This window comes from Equus przewalskii, chromosome 19, assembly GCF_037783145.1.
Source record: "Equus przewalskii isolate Varuska chromosome 19, EquPr2, whole genome shotgun sequence".
In the NCBI taxonomy this organism is placed as follows: Eukaryota; Metazoa; Chordata; class Mammalia; order Perissodactyla; family Equidae; genus Equus; species Equus przewalskii.
The window spans coordinates 23,113,592-23,135,049 of record NC_091849.1 but is presented as its reverse complement, the minus strand read 5'-3'; the positions used below and the strand labels follow the sequence as shown (position 1 = coordinate 23,135,049).

Below are 21,458 nucleotides of genomic sequence, written 5' to 3'. Positions count from 1 at the left end.
TTTTAAGAAGCCAAGTTCACCCAAATAAATAAATGAGGATGAAGGGAATTTTGTTACAGCAGTGTTACTCTATTCTTTGCAATAAATAGATATTCTCTAGCATACAATTTTAATTTTCCTTGTCACTTCTTTTACAATACTTTTTATTTCTTTTCTTCATTAATGTCCCAGGGGTTATAATTAACATCTAATTTATAACAATCTAGCTTGGATTAATATCACCTTAATTTCAATACTGTGTAAAAACTTTGATCCTGTATCGCTCACCTTGCTCCCCCTGCTTTGTGCTGTTATTGTCATACACATTACCTCTGCACATATTATGCACCCGTCAACACAGATCTATAATTGTTGCTTTATGTGGTTGTATTTTAAAGAAGATTGGGGGAAGGTTACAAACAGAAAATAGATTTATACTGTCTTTTATATTTACCTTTGCAATTACCTTTACCAGTGTTCTTTATCTTTTCTTATGGCTTTAAGTTACCGTCTAGCGTCCTTTCATTTCAACCTGAAGGACTCCCTTTGGCATTTCTCATAAGGCAAGTTTATATTATATTTCTACTATAAACAAAATTCCTCAGCTTTGGTATATCTGGAAATATATTTATTTTTCCTGTATTCATGAACATAGTTTTGCCAGATATAGAATTCTTGGTTGACAGTTTTTTTCTTTCAGGACTTTAAATACCGTATCCAGTATCTTCTGCCCTCCATGCTTTCTGAGAAATCACTTGTTAGTCTTATTGAGGATCCCTTGTATGTGGTGACTCATTTCTCTCTTTCTGCTTTAAGATTTTCTCTTTGTTTTTGGTTTCTGACAGTTTAATTATGATGTGTGTAGGTGTGAATTTCTTTGAGTTTATCTTCCTCGGAGTTTGTTGAGCTTCTTGGATGTATAGATTAATGCTTTTCATCAAATCTGGGGACTTTTTGGCCATTATTTTTTCAAATCTTTCTGCCCTCTTTTCTCTTACTTCTCCTTATGAGAGTTCTATGATACATGTGTATATCTGTGTATGCTTGATGGTGTCTCACAGTTCTCTGAGGCTCTGATCATTTTTCTTAATTCTTTCTTCTTCTGTTCCTCAGTCAGGATAACCTCAATTGACCTCTCTTAAGTTTGCTGATTCTTTCTTTTACTGGTCATATCTTTTGTTTAACCTTTTCTAGTGATTTTTCATTTCAGCTGTTATACTTTTTGTCTCCAGGATTTCTCTTTGTTCTTTATTTTACAAGTTCTATTGTCTTGTTGATATTCTCTATTGTAGAGACATTGTTCTCATACTTAGTTCTCTTTAGTTCTTTGAACGTATTTAAATAGATAATTTAAAGTCTTTGTCCTAGCAAGTCCAACACCTGGGCTTCTTCAGGGACAGTACCTATTAACCGGTTTTTTTGTTTTGTTTTCTGTGTATGGGCCATGCTTCTTGTTTCTTTGCATGTCTCATAATTTTTTGTTGAAATCTGGACAATTTAAATAACATTACACGGGAACTCTGGAAATCAGATTCTTCCCCTCCCTAGGGAGTTTGTTGTTATTGTTGTTTAGTGACTTTTCTGATCTGGTTCTTTAAAGTCTGTATTCTTTGTCATGTGTGGTCACTGAACTCTCTGCTTAGTTACTTAGTGGTCAGTTAATGTTAGACAGAGATGTTTTTAGAAGCTTGGAACCAATACGTCTTAGTCTTTGTAAAGGGGCTCTCTATGTAAGCTTGGACATAACTTCAACACTCAGCTAGGCACTTTACAACTCTGCCTTAATCTTTCCTTCCTGCTTATATAGAACCTCAAGATTAGCGAGAGATGAGAGTTTATGGCCTTTTCTAAGCAGGTGCACAGCCCTACACATGTTTGGCCTTCTAGAGTCCCAGGAATATGTCAGAGCTTTTCAAAGTCTCCATGGCCATCTCTTTCCTGAGTTTTCTTTTTAAGATTTGCTTACCTGTTATTTGCCCCCAACTCTTACCATTGCTTTGGGCAGCTTCAGTGTTCACCAGTTGCCTCTGATTGTTTTTGACAAGCAGGCCCAGGGAAAAGGCCATTCGCTCTGAGTAACTCTGAGTCAGGCTAAATAAAGATAGCCTTGCAAATGAGGTCTACCAAGGAACAAGCAGACGGGTCAAATCATGACAATTTTCTGAGAGTAAGGCTTTGAAGAAGCTCCAATCCCATTCTCCAACCACTCCAATGACTGCCAGTCTTCTGGGTTTCACTGTGATTACAGGTCTATGGTTTTCAAGGCTACCACAGAGCTGGGGAGGAGAAGATGGAAATAGGGCAAATTAAAATGCCAAAAAACTCACTGTTCTTATGAAAATTCAGTTGTTTTTCTCAAATAAATGTTCCCTGGATTGTTGCAAGCCTTTGTTTAATTTCCAGAGTTCTGAAAAAGCTGATACCATTTTTTCCAGTGTTTCTTATTGCTTCTATAGAAGAGAGGGTTTTTAAAGATCCTTACTCCACCATTTTCTCTGATATCCCAGCTGATTCTTTGAACTTTTTCTCAATCATGTGCCAAACATCACATAATGATTTATCATCAAAAATTAAGCTTAGTGATCTATCAGTAAAAATTCGATGAGATCCTCTTTCAGTGCTTTGAAACAAAAAAATTAGAAAATCTGTAATTTGCCAAAGGATTAAGTACAGGTCATTTAATGTCATTCACTTTTTCAACAACGATATTTCATATTGTCCCTTGGTTTGGCACCCAGTAGATTATGTACCAAAAAACAATCTCCCATTATAAGACTTAGGATGCTGAGAGGTATGCCTTGCTTTCAACGTTGAGAAAGTTATACCTTCTCATCTGGCCTCCTTTCTGTGGTCCTCTTGGGTCTAGAGTCACAGTCTGTGAGGGAGGGAGGGTTGTAATTCTCCCTGAAGTTTCCCCTAAATCTCTCAAAGACATGAAGGACTGTTTCTTTCTACCTTCTCAAAGTTTTTTTCCCCAACCACTTCTGTTGTTTTCTGTAGCTCCCATAGCAAAAAAGTGGTCCTGAGGTTAAAAAGAGGGAGGAGGGGCACACTGCACCTTAGATTCCTTGGTAACTAATCTAAAGTTGATGGTAGGGCCACAGAAAAGGATTCCTGTCTCAATTCATGTCATCAAAACCCTAGGATGTAAATTTTATTATCAGTTGAAGTCACAGGATCTCTATACTAGAAAGGCTTTGGGATTACATTCTGGTTGGAACAGTGGGTACAGGATAGGGACTGGGTGTTGAAGTTGTGTTTTTATACCTAGCAGAAGATATTGACAAAGAGTCTCATTTGGGGCAACTTCAGGGGAGAGGGCTGAGCCAATGATTATTATTTCATTTTACAGATTCTGAGTCAGATTCAATAACTTCAGTCAAAGATCTGGGAACTAGCAAAGCCAGAATTAAAACTTGGTTCTGTCAAATCCTAGAACCAGTGCCTTTTATGCCATTAAAAAAAAGTCACTGGTTGCAGCTTTAACCACTCCCACAAGCATACCCTTAGCCCAAGTTTGCAAACCAGACCCAATGCGAGTCTTGCCATGGAGACCATTTTGGCTGGGCTCTTCTCCCTCCTTTCAGAGCAGAGTGAGCAGATTCATTTTCTGGGCAATTACCCTCATTGTCTTTAGTCCTATTGAGGAGGACCACCAAAGGCTTTGATCAGCCTGTCCTGCAGGCTTCCCCAGCACCTGACTGTGGCTCCAACAGCAGAGAGATCCCCCTAAAACTGGGGAATGTGAGCAGGAAGACTTACAAAGCCCCAGATGGCTGTCGTCCCATGAGATGGGTATCTCTTTTTTGCAACATGAAAACAGGAACAGCATTAAAAATCATGTTCCTTTAGTCCCAGCTCCTTGGTTGTGGCATTTTGCAGTTAGACACATTTTATGTGCACGGCACAAAAGTTACCCAAAGATAAGATTATTTCTGGCTCTGTGGGTTTTTTTACCTTCTTTTTTTCTTTCTTGATTCCAACCACTCCTCACAGTTTCAATTCCTCTCTCCTACTTTGTTCTCCTTTCTGTTTCTGGATGTTTTACCCCTAATTATTTCAGATTCTTTTCCCTGTTCTGAAGTTTTTGTATATGAAAATTAAGTATTTAAAAACCTTCCTGGAGGGAGAGGGAAATTCTCCAGAAAAGAGTACAGAGAGAAGACTGTGAAGTTCACCCTCTATTGGAAGGAAAGCCCAGGTTGGATGATGACATTTTCCCAGCAGTGTGGCTTCCTCCTCTAAGCACTTCACAGATGGTAATTTTTTTTCAAAATGGCAAACCATGCAGAAATGTTTAAAATTAATAAATAAATAGCTGATCATTATACCTTAAATTTTCATACCACAAAATAGTAATACGATGTTGATTTTCATATGTTCACCACAACACATGCACAGTCACTTACACATTTACTTAAATGTTTCCTACTGTGCCTAAAATTTAGTAGGCATTCATTATTATTTTTCTAATGGATAGATGGCTAAATGGGTGGATGGATGGATGGATGGATGGATGGATGGATAGATGGATGGATGGATGGATGGATGAATGGATGAATAGAGGGATGAATAAACACAGGAATAGATGAGTAAAGCTCCTCAAAGCAAGGACTAGGCTTTGCATGTCTTTGAAATTTGCATACCTAGTACAGCACAAAGTGGGTACCTACTGTTTAGAGTATAAAAGTTTTGCCATGTTTTTGTGCTGACCTTGATGAAGTTCTATTGTTAAGCTTAGCCCAGATTGTCACAAATCAGCCTTTAATCAAAATAATTGTCTGATCCTGGCTCATCCTCACCTTTGTTCTCTTCCTCAGATCCAATTATCAGAGCTGTTGCCTTCAATCACTGAAAAGCAAAGTCCTTTGATTGTCGTTCTAGACTCACCTCTCACTGCTTAGTCAAAACTCCTCTCTGTAACTTACGCTCGCTTAACTCCACCTCACTGACTTGCCCGGCTCTGAGCACTGAGTTTTCCTAGCTTTAGTCCTTCTTTTCTAGTACGGATTTGAAGAGCATCAAAATAAGCCGCATTGGCATTAGGATTATTTATAGCTGAAGGCAATTGAGAAACAGCAGATACAAGAGAACTCTCTGCCTTTTCCCTTTCTGCCTAAAAGCAGGACATAAATTTTCCTTTTTAAAGATGTTCCCCTCTCCCATATCAGGAAGAGGAGAATGACTCTTCCCTACTGAAGGCCACTTTTATCACTGGAGACAAGATGAGTCTGCTTAACAAATCTTATTAAACAATCCTTATCTAGCATACATTTTCTAGTCACCTTCTTACAATTTAGCACCCCTAGGACTCTAAACTCCCCCCACCCTGCCCACCCCTGCTTCCTTTGTCTAGTCCCTACTCCACAACTTAATGCTTTTTGTTAAAATGCTATATAGCCCCCGAGTCTAACCACTTTTTTGGGATTTTTCACTTCTTTTCTGTGAAGCCCCCATGCATATAAAAATGTTAATAAAGCTTGTATGCCTTTTCTCCTATTGAATCTGTCTTTGGTCAGTTTAATTCACACGCCTCAGTTAAAGACCTAAAAGGATAGAGGAAAAAATTTTTTCCTCCCCTGCAGACTTTAGGACTAATTCCCAAGTAAGAATTCTTCCTCCTTCATATTGAATTCACACTAGAACTTTCTGCCATTCACTTAGTCATTATTTACTCATTTCAAAAATGCATACTGATCAATGACTTTCTTCCTGGCACTATCCTAGGGAATGGAGGTACAAAGTGTCAGAAGAAATGGTCCTTGCCTTGAAGGGCAGGGGTGAAATAGATACATAAATAAGTGGACTGAGGGAGTAGGGCGAGCATTTCCACATGGGGATATCAGAAAAGGCTTCATGGAGGGGGCAGCTCTTAGATAAACCCCTAAGAGATGAGTGGATGTTTCCCAAGTTGGTAAGACCAACAGGAGAAGGGGGAGCCATGTGAGCAAAGGCTTGGAGTGCCTACAGTTGGGGAGCCGCAGATAGTTCAGCATCCCTTTATGCTTTACACACATGAGAGACACTGTAACAGAGTGAGTGAGTGTGGACTCTGTGGCTTCAGTCTCAGCTCCACCACTTACTGGATGCATGACCTCGGACAGGTCATTTTACCTCTTGAGCCTCAAACTAAAATGGAGATAATAATACTGATCTCATAGGGTTGCTTTGAGAATTAAGTGAATCAAATCACTGGGAACTATGCCCGGCACTATGTAAGGGTTAGTGTTATTTATATATGTTTTCTATTTTGCCCATTTTTGGCACTTATATAAATAGAATCATACTATTTATAATTTTGTGAGACTTTTCTAGTCAGCATTATGTTTTTGAAATTTGTCCCTATTGATGCATACATCTGTAGATCATTAATTTTCCTTCTTCACTAACGTATCATGCATATACGCCTTTTCTCTGTAAGGTGATTGTATGCTTTAGAAAACAAGGACGATGTTTTCTATATTCCCCGCTTTCAAGGCATTTTCAGTGGCAATTGTGATTTGATGTTTGAGATTGTTAGCTGTGTTTTTACCATATCTACGTTGGAGAAGAGGAGACTGAGAGGAACTTACCAAGGGTTATTGAGATTTTCTATAGAGCATGGTGACTGATCACTCTCTATCCCCACTGAGGCTTCAATCAGAGAAACGGCCCTAAGCTGCCCTGTGAGGGATTTAAGTTGGCTAATTACAACTGGGTATGTGCAGTGTGCCGTGTGCTGTCTCAGTTCCTTTACATGAATTGTCCTATTTAACGCTCAAAACAAGCCAAATGAGGAAGTGTATTAGTTTGCTATGGTTGCCATGACAAAGAACCTGAAACTGAGTTGCTTAAATAACTGTTTATTGTTTCACAGTTCTGGAGGTTAGAAGTCCAAGATGAAAGTGACGGCAGGGTTGGTTCCTTCTGAGGTGGTGAGGAAGAATCTGTCCATGCCTCTCCCCTGGCTTCTAGTGGTTTGCTGGCAATCTTTGATATTCTGTGGCTTATAGATCTCAATCTTTATCTTCACATGGCATTCTCCCCATGTGTGTGTCTGTGTCCAAACTCCCCTTTTTATAAGGACAAGACACATTGGATTAGGGACCCACCATACCCAGGTAGGACCTCATCTTAACCAGTTACTTCTGCAATGACCCTATTTCCGAACAATGCTGCATTCTGAATACTGGGAATTAGGACTTCAACATAGGAGTTGGGCATTCAACAATTCAACCCATAACAAGAAGATAGTATTTTCTCCATTTAAAGATAAAGAAATAGGCCTAGAGAGGTTATGCTGACTTGCTTAAGTGGAACGGTGGGGACCCCAGGGTTAATGTGGTAAGCTCGTGGTTCTGACATGAGAGGGGATAGAGGTGGGGCAGATTCCCAAGAGCCACTGGGATGCTGTGTTGACCCATATCATCTGCATCCCCTCCATAAAGCTCTGTAGATGACAGGTCATGGAACGAGCGCTGGAGTTAGTCCAAACTGTCACTCACTAGCCATCTGCTCTTAGCAAGGTTATGTAATCTCTCAGAGTCTCATTGCTTCGACTGTAAAATGAGATAATAGCATCCACCTCATAGGGGTTGTGAAGGTTAAAGGACACAGGACAATGGGTGAGAAATGTAGTCATGACCAAAATTGATACTCATCCTTTCATCCCAGCAAATGGAGCTCTAGTCCAGATCCATATTTCTTACACTGGGGCCGTTTTTTTTTTTTGTATATGGTAAAAACCGCATAACATAAATTTACCCTGTTAACAATTTTTTAGTTTACATTACAGTATTGTTAGTGACAGGCACATTGTTGTACAACAGAGCTCTAGAACTTTTTCATCTTGCGTGACTGAAACTCCATACCCATTGAACAATCTCCCCATTTTCCCCTCCCCCAGCCTCTGGCAACCACCATTCTGCTTTCTGTTTCTATGAATTTGACTGCTTTAGATACATTATATAAGGGGAATCATACAATACTTGTCTTTTTGTGATTGGCTTATTTCGTTTAGCATAGTGTCCTCAAGGTTCATTCATGTTGTAGCATGTGACAGGATTTCCTTCTTTTTTAAGACTGAATAATATTCCATTGTATATATAGACCATAGTTTCTTTATCCGTTCATCTGTCAATGGACATTTAGACTGCTTTCACATCTTGACTACTGTGAATAATGCTTCAATGAACGTGGCAGTGCAGGTATCAATTCAAGATCCTGCTTTCAATTATTTTGGTTATATACCCAGAAGTGGGATTGCTGAATCACATGGCAGTCCTTTTTTTTTTTTTTTGAGGAAGATTATCCCTGAGCTAACATCTGCCACCAATCCTCCTCTTTTTGCTGAGGAAGACTGGCCCTCAGCTAACATCCGTGCCCATCCTCCTCCACTTTATATGTGGGACGCCTGCCACAGCACAGCTTGCCAAGCAGTGCCATGTCTGCACCCGGGATCCAAACCAGCGAACCCCAGGCAGCCGAAGCAGAACGTGTGAACTTAACCACTGTGCCACTGGCCGGCCTGGTAGTCCTATTTTTAATTTTTGGAGGAACCTCCATACTGTATTCCATAACGGCTGCATCATCTTACAATTCAGGCCCATTTTAATTAATTTAATTTAGATAATTAACTGCAACCCTCGACCAAAAAAGTCATTTGAGTGGAAATTGGATGGGGGATGCTGGTAGGAGGATCCAAAAGGAGGGAGGCAAAGGAGACCTAGAGAAAAGCATCAGCACCAGTTGTCCTCTTCTCAAGGTATTTCTCAATGGGGGGAGGGGCACTATTGGCGTCTGGGACTAGACAGTTCTTCCTCTTGAGCCACTGTCCCACACATTCGAGAAGGTTACCAAGACATTAAATACCAGTAATACCCCCAGTCATTGTGCAACTCCAAACAACCACACCTTTCCAAACTCTCCCCTAAAGATTGTCCCACCCCTGACTGAGGGTGACCAGAGGTTCCAGCAGTCCCCATCTGCATCTGTCTATGGGAACCCCACAGCACCCAGCACACAGGTAAGCCCACTGCTGGTGCCAAGTAGCCCTTCGTGACTGACTGATTCTAGACTTCCTCTGTCCTGGGCCTTTCTTGTGGCTGGGCTTTTCCAGCCCCATTTTCTATACTCTCCCCTGGGAGAAGCTGCTGTAATTTCAAGGGTGAAGTTAAAGGAGGAGGGGACAGGTTCTTAGCTTGGAGAGTAGCACCAGGAGTCTCTTCAGAAGCACTTAGTACTTCAGTGAGATCCCCCTACACAATCTAGAATGGCCAAAATTCACAACACTGACGAAACCAAATGCTGGGAAGGATATGGAGCAATAGTCAACTCTCAGTCATTACTGATGGGAATGCAAAATGGTACAGACACTTTGGAAGACAGTTTGGCAGTTTCTTACAAAACTTAACATGCTCTTTACCATGCCCTCAAGTAATCCCACTCTTTGCTATGCACTTAAAGGAGTTGAAAACTTATGTCTACACAAAAACCTGCACACGGATGTTTATAGCAGCTGTATTCATAGTTGCCAAAACTTGGGAAACACCAAGATGTCCTTCAGTAGGTGACTGGATAGATAAACTATGGTACATCCAGACAATGAGTATTATTCAGTGCTAAGAAGAAATGAGCTATCAAGCCATGAAAAGACCAGGAGGAACCTTGAATGTATACTAGCCAGTGAAAGAAGCCAATCTGAAAAGTCTACGTTATGTATGATTCCAACTATGACATTCTGGAAAAGGTAAAACTATGGAGACAGCAAAAAGACCGGTGGTGGCCAGCGGTTGTGGGGAGGGAGGCGCAGCACAGAGGATTTTTAGGGCAGTGAAACTTCTTTGTATGAGACTATTAGGGTGAATACATGTCATCATATATTTGTCCAAACCTGTAGAATGTACAACACCAAGAGTGAACCCTAATGTAAACCATAGACTCTGGATGATGATGATATGTTAATGTAGGTTCATTAGTTGTGACAAAGGTACCACTCTGGTGAGGATGTTGATAATGGGGGAGGCTCTACAGGTGCGGGGGCAGGGGGCACATGGGAAATCTCTGCACATTGCTCTCAATTTTGCTGTGAACCTAAAACTGCTCTAAAAAACAAAGTCTATTAAAAATATGCTAATAAATGTTTTAGAAACTCTACTCAAATAAAGTTCCCTGAAGTAAATACCTTGGGTCAACAACTCCTCACCATCATCTCCTTTTGCATTTTCTCAGCTTCTGAACGTCTGAGAGGTCACACAACAGAGAGCGCTGGGAAAGCCCCAAATGAGGTTGTGCTATCCCTCAGAGATTTGTGTTTGAACAGCCATATAGAATTAGGCACACTTTGGCTGGTTCGATCTGGTGATGTCAGCCACTTGCACTCACGTAAAAGCTTGATGGTTACTCCTCCCTCTGGGAGGAACAGCCTTTCAAGTTACATTTTCTCCCTTCTCCTTAAGTGATAAAGTCTGAAGTATCAGACTGAGTAAATATTGTGAAATGGAAGTTGTTTGACCTAAACTAATTATCCATTTATTGACCATCGATTTAATTGGGCCAGGAAGAGCCTAGATGTATGTTAAATTTGGTTTAAGTGTTGTAAAGCTTCTAATCCTCAAACGCAAGAGGTTGGCAAAAAAGAAAAATGCAACTATTACTGAGTGAAATAAAAACTCCGTCCCTCCAATTGCCTGCTTTCGTCTCGCGTAGGGGCTTGCTTTTCTCTCAGATAAATTGTCATTGAAGCAAAACTGAGATATGAGAAATGTGAACCCCATTTCTTTCAACACTTCCCATAGTGTTCAAATTAGTAAGAAAGTTAAATGCCCACCTTCCTCTTTAAGAAAATATGAAAGTTGTCGCTTTGAAATAGAATTCATTGCGCCTAGACTTTAAGGGATATCTGTATTCAGATCCAACCAGCTCTGCAGTCCCCTTCCAAAACAAGTCTTGCTTCTCAGCGGTGAGAATTACCTCACCTGGAATGCACTCTTCAAACGGCTTCTGAAGCCTATTCATATGAATGAAGTGCTTTCTCAAGGGCAGATGCGGAAGCTGCCCTCCCCGAGGTTTCAGAGAACCCGGGGAAGGAAATCGCCTCAGGAGGCAGTGTGGCTGCTGGGACTGCCTGGGCTGTGCGCCTCCGGCTGCAGCACGCTGATCACGCTCTCCAAGATGCAGTATCTGGATGCAGAGGAACTCCCGGTGGATGAAGAGGATGATATTTTTGGTGAAGGTAAACACGTCTTTCTGGCAGGAGCCGCTCTGGTCTGCTTAGCTTGGCTTTGACACTACTGGAAACTTTGGCCCGGCTTGGGCAAGGACTTGAGTACTTTGAAAGCGTTCTGGGTGGGATGGTGGTTACGGATATCAAAGCAAAGCAGAGGACGAGGGCGTTAAATGGTTCCTCCAAATATTTTTCTTTTAAGCGGTGACTAGATAAAGGCTGAGTTTAGGTTAGAAAATAGTACTGAATCTTGCCCCTCGTCTCTCTTCTGTGTTCTCTTGTCTAACACCTTAAGGGAAGCCTGTCAACAGTGCTTTACACACAGCAAGGCTGCTAGGGTAGCAGGTGGACGAATGGACCAGGGATGGTTCTCTGTGGTACCATATTGTCTTGATCTGCACTACCCACTTCTCCTTGTTTTGTCTCTCTCCCTTTGGATCTCTCTCACTCGTCCTCAGACTTCTTTGGCACTCCAATTCTCCATGCCCTTTTCCTTTTCCTTTCTTCAGGTTAGGATGCTGCAGCCGTACTAGCTTCTGACACCCACTGGCACCGCTCAGTTTTCCACAAGTAGACCTGTGGGGTAGGATTTGGCTGTAAGGGTTGCGATTTTAAATGGCTAATCTATTAACCAACAGATGTCTTGCTGAAATGCTGCCTGTGAGATTGGGCTGTAGGCAAGAGATTTTCTAGAATTTGGAACTGTCTAAATAAATGGTCATCCAGACTCAGGGACCTCATAAATTCGATTGTTTTCCGTAAGAAACAGTATCTAGTCATTTTTTTGAAACTTTATCAAGTAATTTTTTAAAGGAATATTAGTAAGTTTTTTTGTGATTACCCAAGTAATACCAGTTCATTGAAGAGTATAGCATAAGAAGACTCCCGTGTAATCTAATTATCTAGAAGGTACCACTATTAACATTGTGATGATTTTCCATTATTTTGATCTAGTCTCAGAAATATTGAAAATCATAATTTAGGTTTTAATCACAACTTAAATCAGTTTTAAGACTATCTCCTCAAGCGTCATTGCTGCTTTCCAAATTCTCGATCTGTTGCTTTTCTTTGATGACAGGTATTAGGAGCCACTTGCTCCAAGTTTGGCCTTAGGCTCCGTTCTTCAGCTTTTACTTCTGATTGATGTTTTCTCTGTTTATACCTACTTAGATATTTACTCCCTCCAAGACTTAAAAAATGTTCACAACTAGGAAAATAAGCCTAGATTGAATAATTTGGTAATTATTCATCCAGCCTCCAAAATGTCCAGGCCACACTCCTTTCCCCAAAGGGATTTTTCTCTTTTACATCTGGCTACTGTGCTCAAGAGCGCCATCTCTAGACTGATGACTGCACCATGGATTACGTGTGGCCCAACCCTGAAGGAGACACAGACCTCCACAAAGCAGGGTTTAATGAGGCTATGGGATCTCTCTCTTGAGCATTCAGGATTAAGATGATTATTCCAACTTCAACAGGCATGGTGAAGACTCAAATTGGGAGTCAGACAAGATTCAGATTCAAATACTCATTTTGCCTCGTACCACCCATGCGACTTAAGCAAGTTATTTAACTTGCTAAACTAAACCTCCGTTTCCTCTGTGGTGAAATGGACAGTAATACCTATTGGGTTGTACAGATTATCTTCATAATAGATTCGTAATATTTGCATTACACTTCACATGTGATATGCTTTATACTTTCCAGACTGATTGATTGTCTCATTTAACTTTATCTCCAAAGATTAGAGAGAGGTTGTAAATCCAACATCTGGTGTATTTTTATTTGGTTTTCAGAGTCATGGCTCATGTTTGCCGTGAAATTTACGTGAAAGCTTGTCCAGCCTGTGCTCATTTTAAGCAAGGTCTGTGGGTGGGGGGGGGGGGGTGTTTATCATCAAGCGCTTCAGGTCTGGAGTTACCCTGGCTGGGCTTTGCCACTTAATTCAGCCTGTGACTTTGAGCAAGTTACCTAATCTCTCTGTGCCTCAGTTTACTCACTTATAAAATGGAGTACAAACCTCATAGGGCCATGTGCAGATTAAATATAGTTTAATATTTAAACAGGGGAAGTGCTTAAAATAGTGCCTAAAACATGGTAAGCACTCAATAAATATTAATGCCTACTAAGTATTCACAAAAACGAGTTTCTAGAATAAGTTAGAAAGTGACATTTAAAGGGGATTCAGCAAAGTTTTTTCACGTATCTGATTGACTCAGTATATTCAAAATAGGCCTTATTTATAGAACTTGAGTTAATAACGTTTCAGAGGTACAATGTGGTGGAAACAGCGCTGGACGAGTTGTTAGGCTCTCGGCGCCTCCTGTTATACAGATGTAGAATCTGGTGCAAGTCGTTTAACCTCTTTGAAGCTCCTTCTTCACCTAAAATAAGAGGACAAATTACACATTCTCTAAGATCTCATTTTAAAAACTCCAGCATTCTATTTCTGAATCTTTTCTGCACAGTGGCATACATCTACCTTTCAGAATTCATGCTTGCCCTTGGTTTCATCCATGCCTTCAGCTCACTTAACATGCAAGAAAGCAGAAAGCTTTTGGTACAATGAGTTTCCTCTAACATAAAGAAAAGAAAATGCCCAGGAGCTTGTTACTAAGGCAACCATATTTCCTTGCAATAGACACATTTTTAAAGGACCCTTTCCCCCTCAAGGAACACAAATTTAGAATTTAGGTCCATTTGGTTAAAAGTATATATAAATCCATTTAGATTTATGGACCACATAAAGATTTGGGAAGAAAAAAAGTCATTACTCGCAATATCTATTTTTTTAACTGGCTTTCTGAGATCCTGTTTGCTTCAGCTATTGTTTTCTGTGATTAAAGAAAATGTTAAGGTTCATGGAATTAAGAAGCACTGGTGTGTGACTTTGCTCTCGTTCTAGAGGAGAGTTGCATGTGGTTAGTGAGAGAGAGAAGCAGTCATCCACCTACCCACCAGAAACCCCAATATTTATTCCCCATCCTACCACCTTCCTTCCTTCCTCTGTCTCTCTCTCTCTCTCTCTCTCTCTCTCTCTCTCTCTCTGTCTCTCTCTCTCACACACACACACACAGTGCCTCAGGTTTGCTTTCTAAACAACACCAACATCATCATGCCATTTAGAAAATGGTTACTATCAGGTAGACTTTATTCTTTCCTAGGGGAATGATTGATTTGATTACCAAGGTATTGGAACACCAGTAATTGGAATTAGGCTCCTTTCACATTGTTGTTTCAAACTTATCTAATTAAAGGGCTTTCATCTGTTTTGTCACTGTGCCTTCTTGACAGCCAGTCTGGTGTATGTTAGTAGAAATAGCTGGATGGATAATAATAGTAATGATAACTATAACAATTATGATGATGATAATAATAATAATAATAGAAAAAGAAAGTGTCATGCACAGTGGAGGCCCTTGGCCAGCTTTCAAGAGCAGAACAGAATTCATGTGTGGGAGGAAACCGTTCCCCACGTGGTGGTCAGTCAATAGTTTTGCAGCCAGAATTACTCCTTGGCACAAATTAAAGCTGCAAATTAAAATTGCTTGCTCTCCTTGGAACCACAAGCCCAAACCCCCTCCATTTTCAGCACTGCTCAGTAATCTGTTGTCAGGTGCAGTGATTAGAATAACAAAACACCACTAGTTCACAGTTACATGTGCAAAGTATTTCTCAGGCTTGTATATACCCTGGACATTTACATCCTTTTTAAAAGCTCTCTTCTAGAAAGACCACAGGAAACTGCAAAGCTCTTGCCAAATCTTCACACATTCCCTGGAGCTGGTGCAGTGCAGCATAGCATGAGAATTCTTCCCCTAGCCTCGGTATCTGTGTCTAGGAAAGTTGTTTCAACCTTCCCAGAGGAGGAGAACTCTCCCACATGGAGATGAACTGGCAAAAGGAAGTCCACTCAACCATTAGCTGCCTGTTGCACTTCCAGAGATCAACAGATGCTTGGAAAAAAATACCACTCACTTTTGAACCAAATCTCTCTCCTTCCCCCAAGCCAAGTAAGGGAGCACTTTTTCCCTTTCGAAGGGAACTTCAGCTGAGAGAAAGCAAGAGAACTGCAAAAGATGTATCAACAAAAAGAATTTTAAGTAGAATAGATGCCCATTTTATGTCATTCTGAGTAGACTGCTTCTGAAGCCAAGGTAAATATTTCTTTAATAGGTAAACAATTAGGCAGTCTGTTGTAAACAGGCATATTTTGATGTTGTTTATGGAATTACATTTGCCCTTTCCAAAATAAACAGAAAGGAAGGAGAGATTTATATTATGTACAAAACCAATAAATCCTGTAAGTTCAGCTTAAGTCATAGTCTCTATGGAAAAAGTATTGAATAGAACATGAAAGCATATATGCCTTGGCTAGAAAGAGTTGGGGCTTTTTGTTTCGTTATGCTACATTTTGTATCATATAAATATAACAATGATGATTTAGCTGTGTTGGACCTTGCTCAAAAACATCCATGCCTGGGGTTCTCAAGTGGACCCAAGAAACGGGATTGGAAGGGGTAGGAAGAGGCTGCCCTAGATTCCTGGATTGAAAAAGAGTTGGTCACTCTTTGCTTTTGCAATTTGCCAAGATTTCCTGGATCAATTTTCACTCCTGGATTCCTAGATAAATGCTTGGGTTGGAAGTCATTTTTCTACTTTGTTTGCTTCAAGGTCTGGAGCAGACGCAGACCCCCTCACAGTAATTCATGCCTGTGTGACCTAGGCCTTGGAATACTGCAAAACATTCCCTTCCCAGAGATGTCTAGGAAGCTTTCTTTGGCTGGTGCCAAAGAGATGGTGTCATTTCAGGGGCACAAACTAAAATAGCACATTGCACTAAAGCCATGCAGGCTGTCTTAGCCACCAGTCCCCTCTGATTTATGGCCTCCAGTGACCTCAGAGTGACCTATTTAGATCAGGCCAAAGCCAAAAGTGGTCCAGTATTACAAATAAAGCATTTTAAAGGCTTATTTATGATCTCTATGAGCAGCCAGCAAAGTCTTCTTAGGAACTGTATGAGACATATGTGAGTATGTATTCCGCAGGACTTGAGTTGAAAACTCAAAATAAGTATATGCATACCCATTGTATGTGTGGCAAAAAAAAAAAAAAAAAAAAATCTTTTTAAAGAAAAAGAATGTAGAGTTGTTATGACCAAAAGAGTGAAATACATTGGGAACATTGCCCTTCCTCCTTGATAGAAGTCACTTCGCTTACTCAGTAAGTCAATGTATTTACTAAAGAAGGCTGATTTATCCAGTTCACCATGCCTCGCATGTTTTATTGTGCTTAGCAAGTGTCGGCTTATTCAACTTCTCATTTAGTTTTGGATGGCTAAATTTTGCCTATTGATTGTTTGCCAAACAGCTATGATGTTTCATTAAGATATTTACAATTCAGTTGATTTCAGAACAGATTTTAGAGAAGGAAAAGGTATTAGTTGAATCAAATTGAAATGACTGTTTCAAGCATCAAAAGAAGGACAGAGAAGAGTTGGAGAGGAAGACAAAAAAATAGCTACTGGTCCTAGCGAGTGACAATGGAGAAAAGAAAATGAAACCAAAAATGCAGGTGCTGGTGAGATATTGAATGTTCATGTACCTCCTCAACATTCAGTATGTTCCAGGCTGTGTTGGGGACTGGTTTCTGGGGAGTTTGAAACGTCAGCCTGGCTGACCAGGAGGGTGATGACTCCATTTCATCTTTGTACCCCAGAGTGAAGGAGAGATTTGTCAAGTATCTCTAGTATTCGATCTGTTGATGACCAAACCAAGTCATTTAAGCTGAAAAACCGCTTCACTGTGTGCTGTTTAGACAGAGCATATCTCATCAGTCATCTAGAATTTCTCTTCAAGAAAAACAATCTACTTGATCATTTTTAGATGTTTCTAAGACAAAGATCTTTAACTACGCAGAGATAGCAATCAAAAGGCAGATATAATGGCCAGTTTCACTCCAGAAGGCAAATTAATAATAATTTATATTCTTGTCATTTTTTCACATGTGAACTTTCCATATCTTATGCTTTTTCATGCCTCAGCTTGCTTAACAGGCAGGAGACACTTAAAGATCGATGATGGAGACAGAGTAAAAATTTGGGACCTTAAAATATAAAAGTGAGGAAAATGTGATCTTTTGGAGGGGGGAGGTGTCTCTTTTCCTGATTGAGGGAGACAGAAAACACGTGTGTCAAGCTTTGTAAAGAGTTTCATTAATAGAGAACCTGGTAAACAGAGAAAAGATCCTGAGGGTATTTCATCTTCTCCTGTATTACAAAGTTTAACCCTAGGAAATAATCATTTCTAAATAAAATAAAGAGGAGAAAGAACAAGTTGCTGCTTCCTGGAATGGGAAGTTATGGTGCCATCTTTTCACTGCAAATTTTTCCTTCTTAGTCTTTGGGTCATTAGGAGTTCAAAGTTTAAATATTTGTACTATATAACGCAAATAGCAACAGAGGAAGGCCAGCTGGTCGCTCTCCCTCTTGACTTCATTCTAAACTGTCCCTTCAGAGTAAGAAGCAGGAAGAAGATAACTTGACTTTCAGTTCACACGTGGAGTCAGCTGGCTGAGCAGTTGAATATATTTTTTTTCTCTATAAATTGGCATTTAGAAAACTCTGAGAAGGAATAAATGTGGAAACATTTTCTATGGTGGGCTTTTTCTTCCTATTTATAACAGCACAATGAACTGATAGAATAGTTTTTGGAGAAAAGCATGATGAAGAATCAAATATGCAGATAGGATTTGTAGAAGGCACTCTTAACCACTTCCAGAGAATTGCATGAATGAAATAGTAGGAAAAACAAACTTTTCTCCTTCAACTTCTAGTTTCTATGCTGAGGGGGCAGCAAGGATGTCACTAGGGAAAGGCACACCTCAGTCTTCTGTTAATCTCCATTGGCATCTCTAAAAATGGAAAAATAAGTTAAAATCTTAAATCTTAGTATAAAGCATGATAAAAAGCTTTTTCAGGGGGCAGCCCAGTGGCGCAGCGGTTAAGTGCGCACGTTCCGCTCTGGCAGCCTGGGGTTCACCAGTTCGGATCCCGGGGGCGGACATGGCACCACTTGGCACACCATGCTGCGGTAGGTGTCCCACACAGAAAGTAGAGGAAGATGGGCATGGATGTTAGCTCAGAGCCAGTCTTCCTCAGCAAAAAAAAAAAAGAGGAGGATTGGCAGCAGTTAGCTCAGGGCTAATCTTCCTCAACCAAAAAAAAAAGCTTTTTCAGAAACATTGCTATTTTGAATATTCTGCACTCTACAATCTGAGTAAAAAATTGTATGCCTGCTGTGCAAACAGCTTCCAGTGGAGAGCCAGACATCTTTTCTGACTATATTGTGCTAAGTACTTTGCATACGAAAATTCTGGAGCCACCGTTGGTTTTAAATTTTTTACTTTTACCATTCAGATTTCCAAACTGAGGGAAGGTAAAATAGTAGAAAGAACAAAATTTTTGGACTCAAAAGACCTAGTTCAACTTACTAGTAGTTTGACTTTAGGCAAGCTACCTAACCTTTCAGAAGTTTCACTTTGCTCCTTCCAGATGAGGACAATGATGGCGATGATAATAGTGGTGGTGGTAATGGTGATAGTAATGATGATGGGGATGGTGATGGTGGCAGTGATGATGGCAGTGTGGTGGTGATGTGATGGTGGTGGTGGTGGTTACCTCCTCAAAAAATTGCTGTGAAGTTAAAGCAGAAAATGTATGAGATAATGGAAAACCATTAAGGGTGTACTATATAAATGTCAGTTATTATTTCACTATGATTTTCTCAGCTGTCCCAGCCTCCCAAATCTATACAATTCCCCTCCTCTACTCCTGGCCTTTGATTAACAAAGACATAAGCTGATTAGCACAGAGCTATTGAGAGTGCTCACTTCAAATACTTTCCTGGGAAATATAGAGGTGCTTCTGGCTCCTGAATTAGCAAGCCTGGCTGCTGTCTGATCTCCGCCATGTGAACAAGGCAGCACTCAGAATAACCCCATTGCTTGGCACAGAATAAGTGTGTGATTTCCTACCTATTTTCTATTGTTTTAACCAATCTGAGAACCCTCTGAAAATTCTTTCAGTATCAGTAACATACGCTATGGTTGTTTTCTTGTGGAGTCCCCTTGCCTTGGTCAGAAATGCTGAAAGTGATGAATCATATCTTTAACAGTATCTTTAACAATATACAGACCCTATTTCCTGGGTAAATATTTACTTGCAGTAAACACATCACAGTTACTGCCTGCCCCATCACCACTTTACAGAGTTCTTTTAAAAAGGTGATCTGAGAAAGGCTGGACTTTAAGATATGTTAAAGCATTTCTAATTTAAAGAGAGCACCTACTGAAATTTGAATTATATATATGTTTCAGCATTTTAGGACAATAATCAAGATTCTAAACAAAGCCTCTACGACGTCTCTTCTAGTGGTGTGTTCCATTGCTTTTCAATGATAAAACCTCCTGAAGATAATCTGTTTACGTGTATTTGTGTGTAAAAGGTTTACTGTATACCCACATGTACAGACAGGAGGACAAACATTAGCTCAGTTGCTTAATCATGATACAAATGGGGCAGAGAGCAAGTTAATAGGATCAACCCACTGGGAACTAATCAACAAATATTTATTGAGCACTATTCAATAAAAGTTATGATTGAGGCACATAACTGTCAGTTAGGTTAGAAATGGTACCAGCCGCGGCAGGGTACACTAGGAATGACCCAACCCAAATCCTCCCCACTCCTGGGATGACAATTGATGATGGGTCAGAGCATCATCTTGTGGGTGAGAGAAGACAACACATCCTGTTATTTAGAAGATGGACTACAGCACAGACGACAGAAAAAAAGCCCTGTGCATCTTCCTAACATGGACGATACACCAGAAGGACAGATGTCTGTGCCCTTATAGCCCACCAGGCAACGCTGAGAACCGCACACAGGGAGTCAGTGGCTCTCCGCCCTCCTCTTGGCCTAGGCAGGAGTAGCCAAACCGTGGCCTGCAGGCCAAACCCAGCCCACTGCCTGTTTTTGTCCAGTCTACCAGATAAGAAAAGTTTTTACAGATGAACATTTGCAATCAATTTGATGATGAAGAACACCAACCTTGAACTCCAGTTAAGTGTTATCCCAAAGAAAAAGAATTCCATTCTTCTCCTTAGTAGACTGGTATTACAAAAAAAAAGTGCTCAATTATTATTATATTTTTAATTTTGTCAATAAAAAATTTGAGAAATTTTGTTCTCTCTCTTGTTATATGTAAGTACAGAATTTCCTTGTTTTTATCTCTTGGCCTCCAAAGCCTAAAATATTTGCTATCTGGCTCTTTACAGAAAAAGCCTGCCAACCCCTGGTCTAGGTCGTAAACTTCCAAATCATTTTGCCTCTTAAGGCCATTGGGAGTTTCTTAACCATCTCACCCACTAGCTCTTCCCCTTTTCACATCTTCTGGGAGAGTCTTATCATTTTTAAATCCCCATTTAACAGGGGCTTCATCCCCTCTTATTGTTATTGAAATATTCTTTTTAAGAGAATATATGTTACCTTATTACATTGTTCTGTAATACCAACTGGAAGGATGATGAAACCTTAGTGGCCCAAGAGAAGAATAAAGTCAGAATGCTCTGGGTTAGGGGGTGGAGGGCAGAAAAGGCAATATCACGTAAGGGAGAAACACAGAAAGACTAAGGATCTTTTTCTCCCAGCCCATCAGTGAATTCGGTGAGAGAAGGTAGCACATAGGAGGTGTCGAAGGTCCTTCCCCCTTAAATATCTGCATCATTTCAAAGGACTCTCCTCCACATTTTACTGTCTGTCTCCGAATTCTGAAGCCCTTGGACCTCCTCATAAGGAATGACTGGTGTGTGTGCATGATTCAAGGCCATCTCCTTGGCTTTTCCACACACACACAGCATGTCTCCTAATTTACCAAGGAGTGATGGTGCCAGGCCTCGGGGGGGCATCACCCAAAGAAACCACAATCGGAAATACATCACCTTTATGTTAGGAGATTACACGGGATTAGCAGAGCTTTGATCGTTCCAAAACAGTGCTGGCTCTTGCCCACTGCCCTTCGTCCGAAAGGCAGACCAGTGTGTGTCCACTCAGTCTGCATGCTAATTTGAGGACAAGGAAACCTTTTCAAAACAGGCACGAAGGAGAGAGTGAAAAGCACTGCCATGTGCACAATTAGTGGGAGCCACTCCGCTCCTGGTTGCTAAGTATTAGGAGGAACAGGAATGTTTAGCTCTATCAGACATCTCTGATCAGTTC

The 21,458-nt window shown here is 40.5% G+C and overlaps 1 protein-coding gene across 7 annotated transcripts in view; it reads left to right on the top strand.

The window, feature by feature from the left end:
- RIPOR2 (RHO family interacting cell polarization regulator 2) overlaps positions 1 to 21,458 on the top strand; it is a 216,588-nt gene that overhangs the window by 97,177 nt on the left and 97,953 nt on the right. For 2 of the 7 annotated variants that reach the window (XM_070584184.1, XM_008541651.2), the window contains exon 1: positions 10,807 to 11,191. The exons of 4 other annotated variants lie outside the window; for them this stretch is intronic. In XM_070584184.1, the coding sequence (XP_070440285.1) occupies positions 10,975 to 11,191 (217 nt within the window). In that variant the 5' untranslated portion in view covers positions 10,807 to 10,974. Of the gene's footprint in view, positions 1 to 10,371; positions 11,192 to 21,458 lie in introns of those variants that run through there. One more of the 7 variants, XM_070584174.1, reaches the window with a different exon arrangement.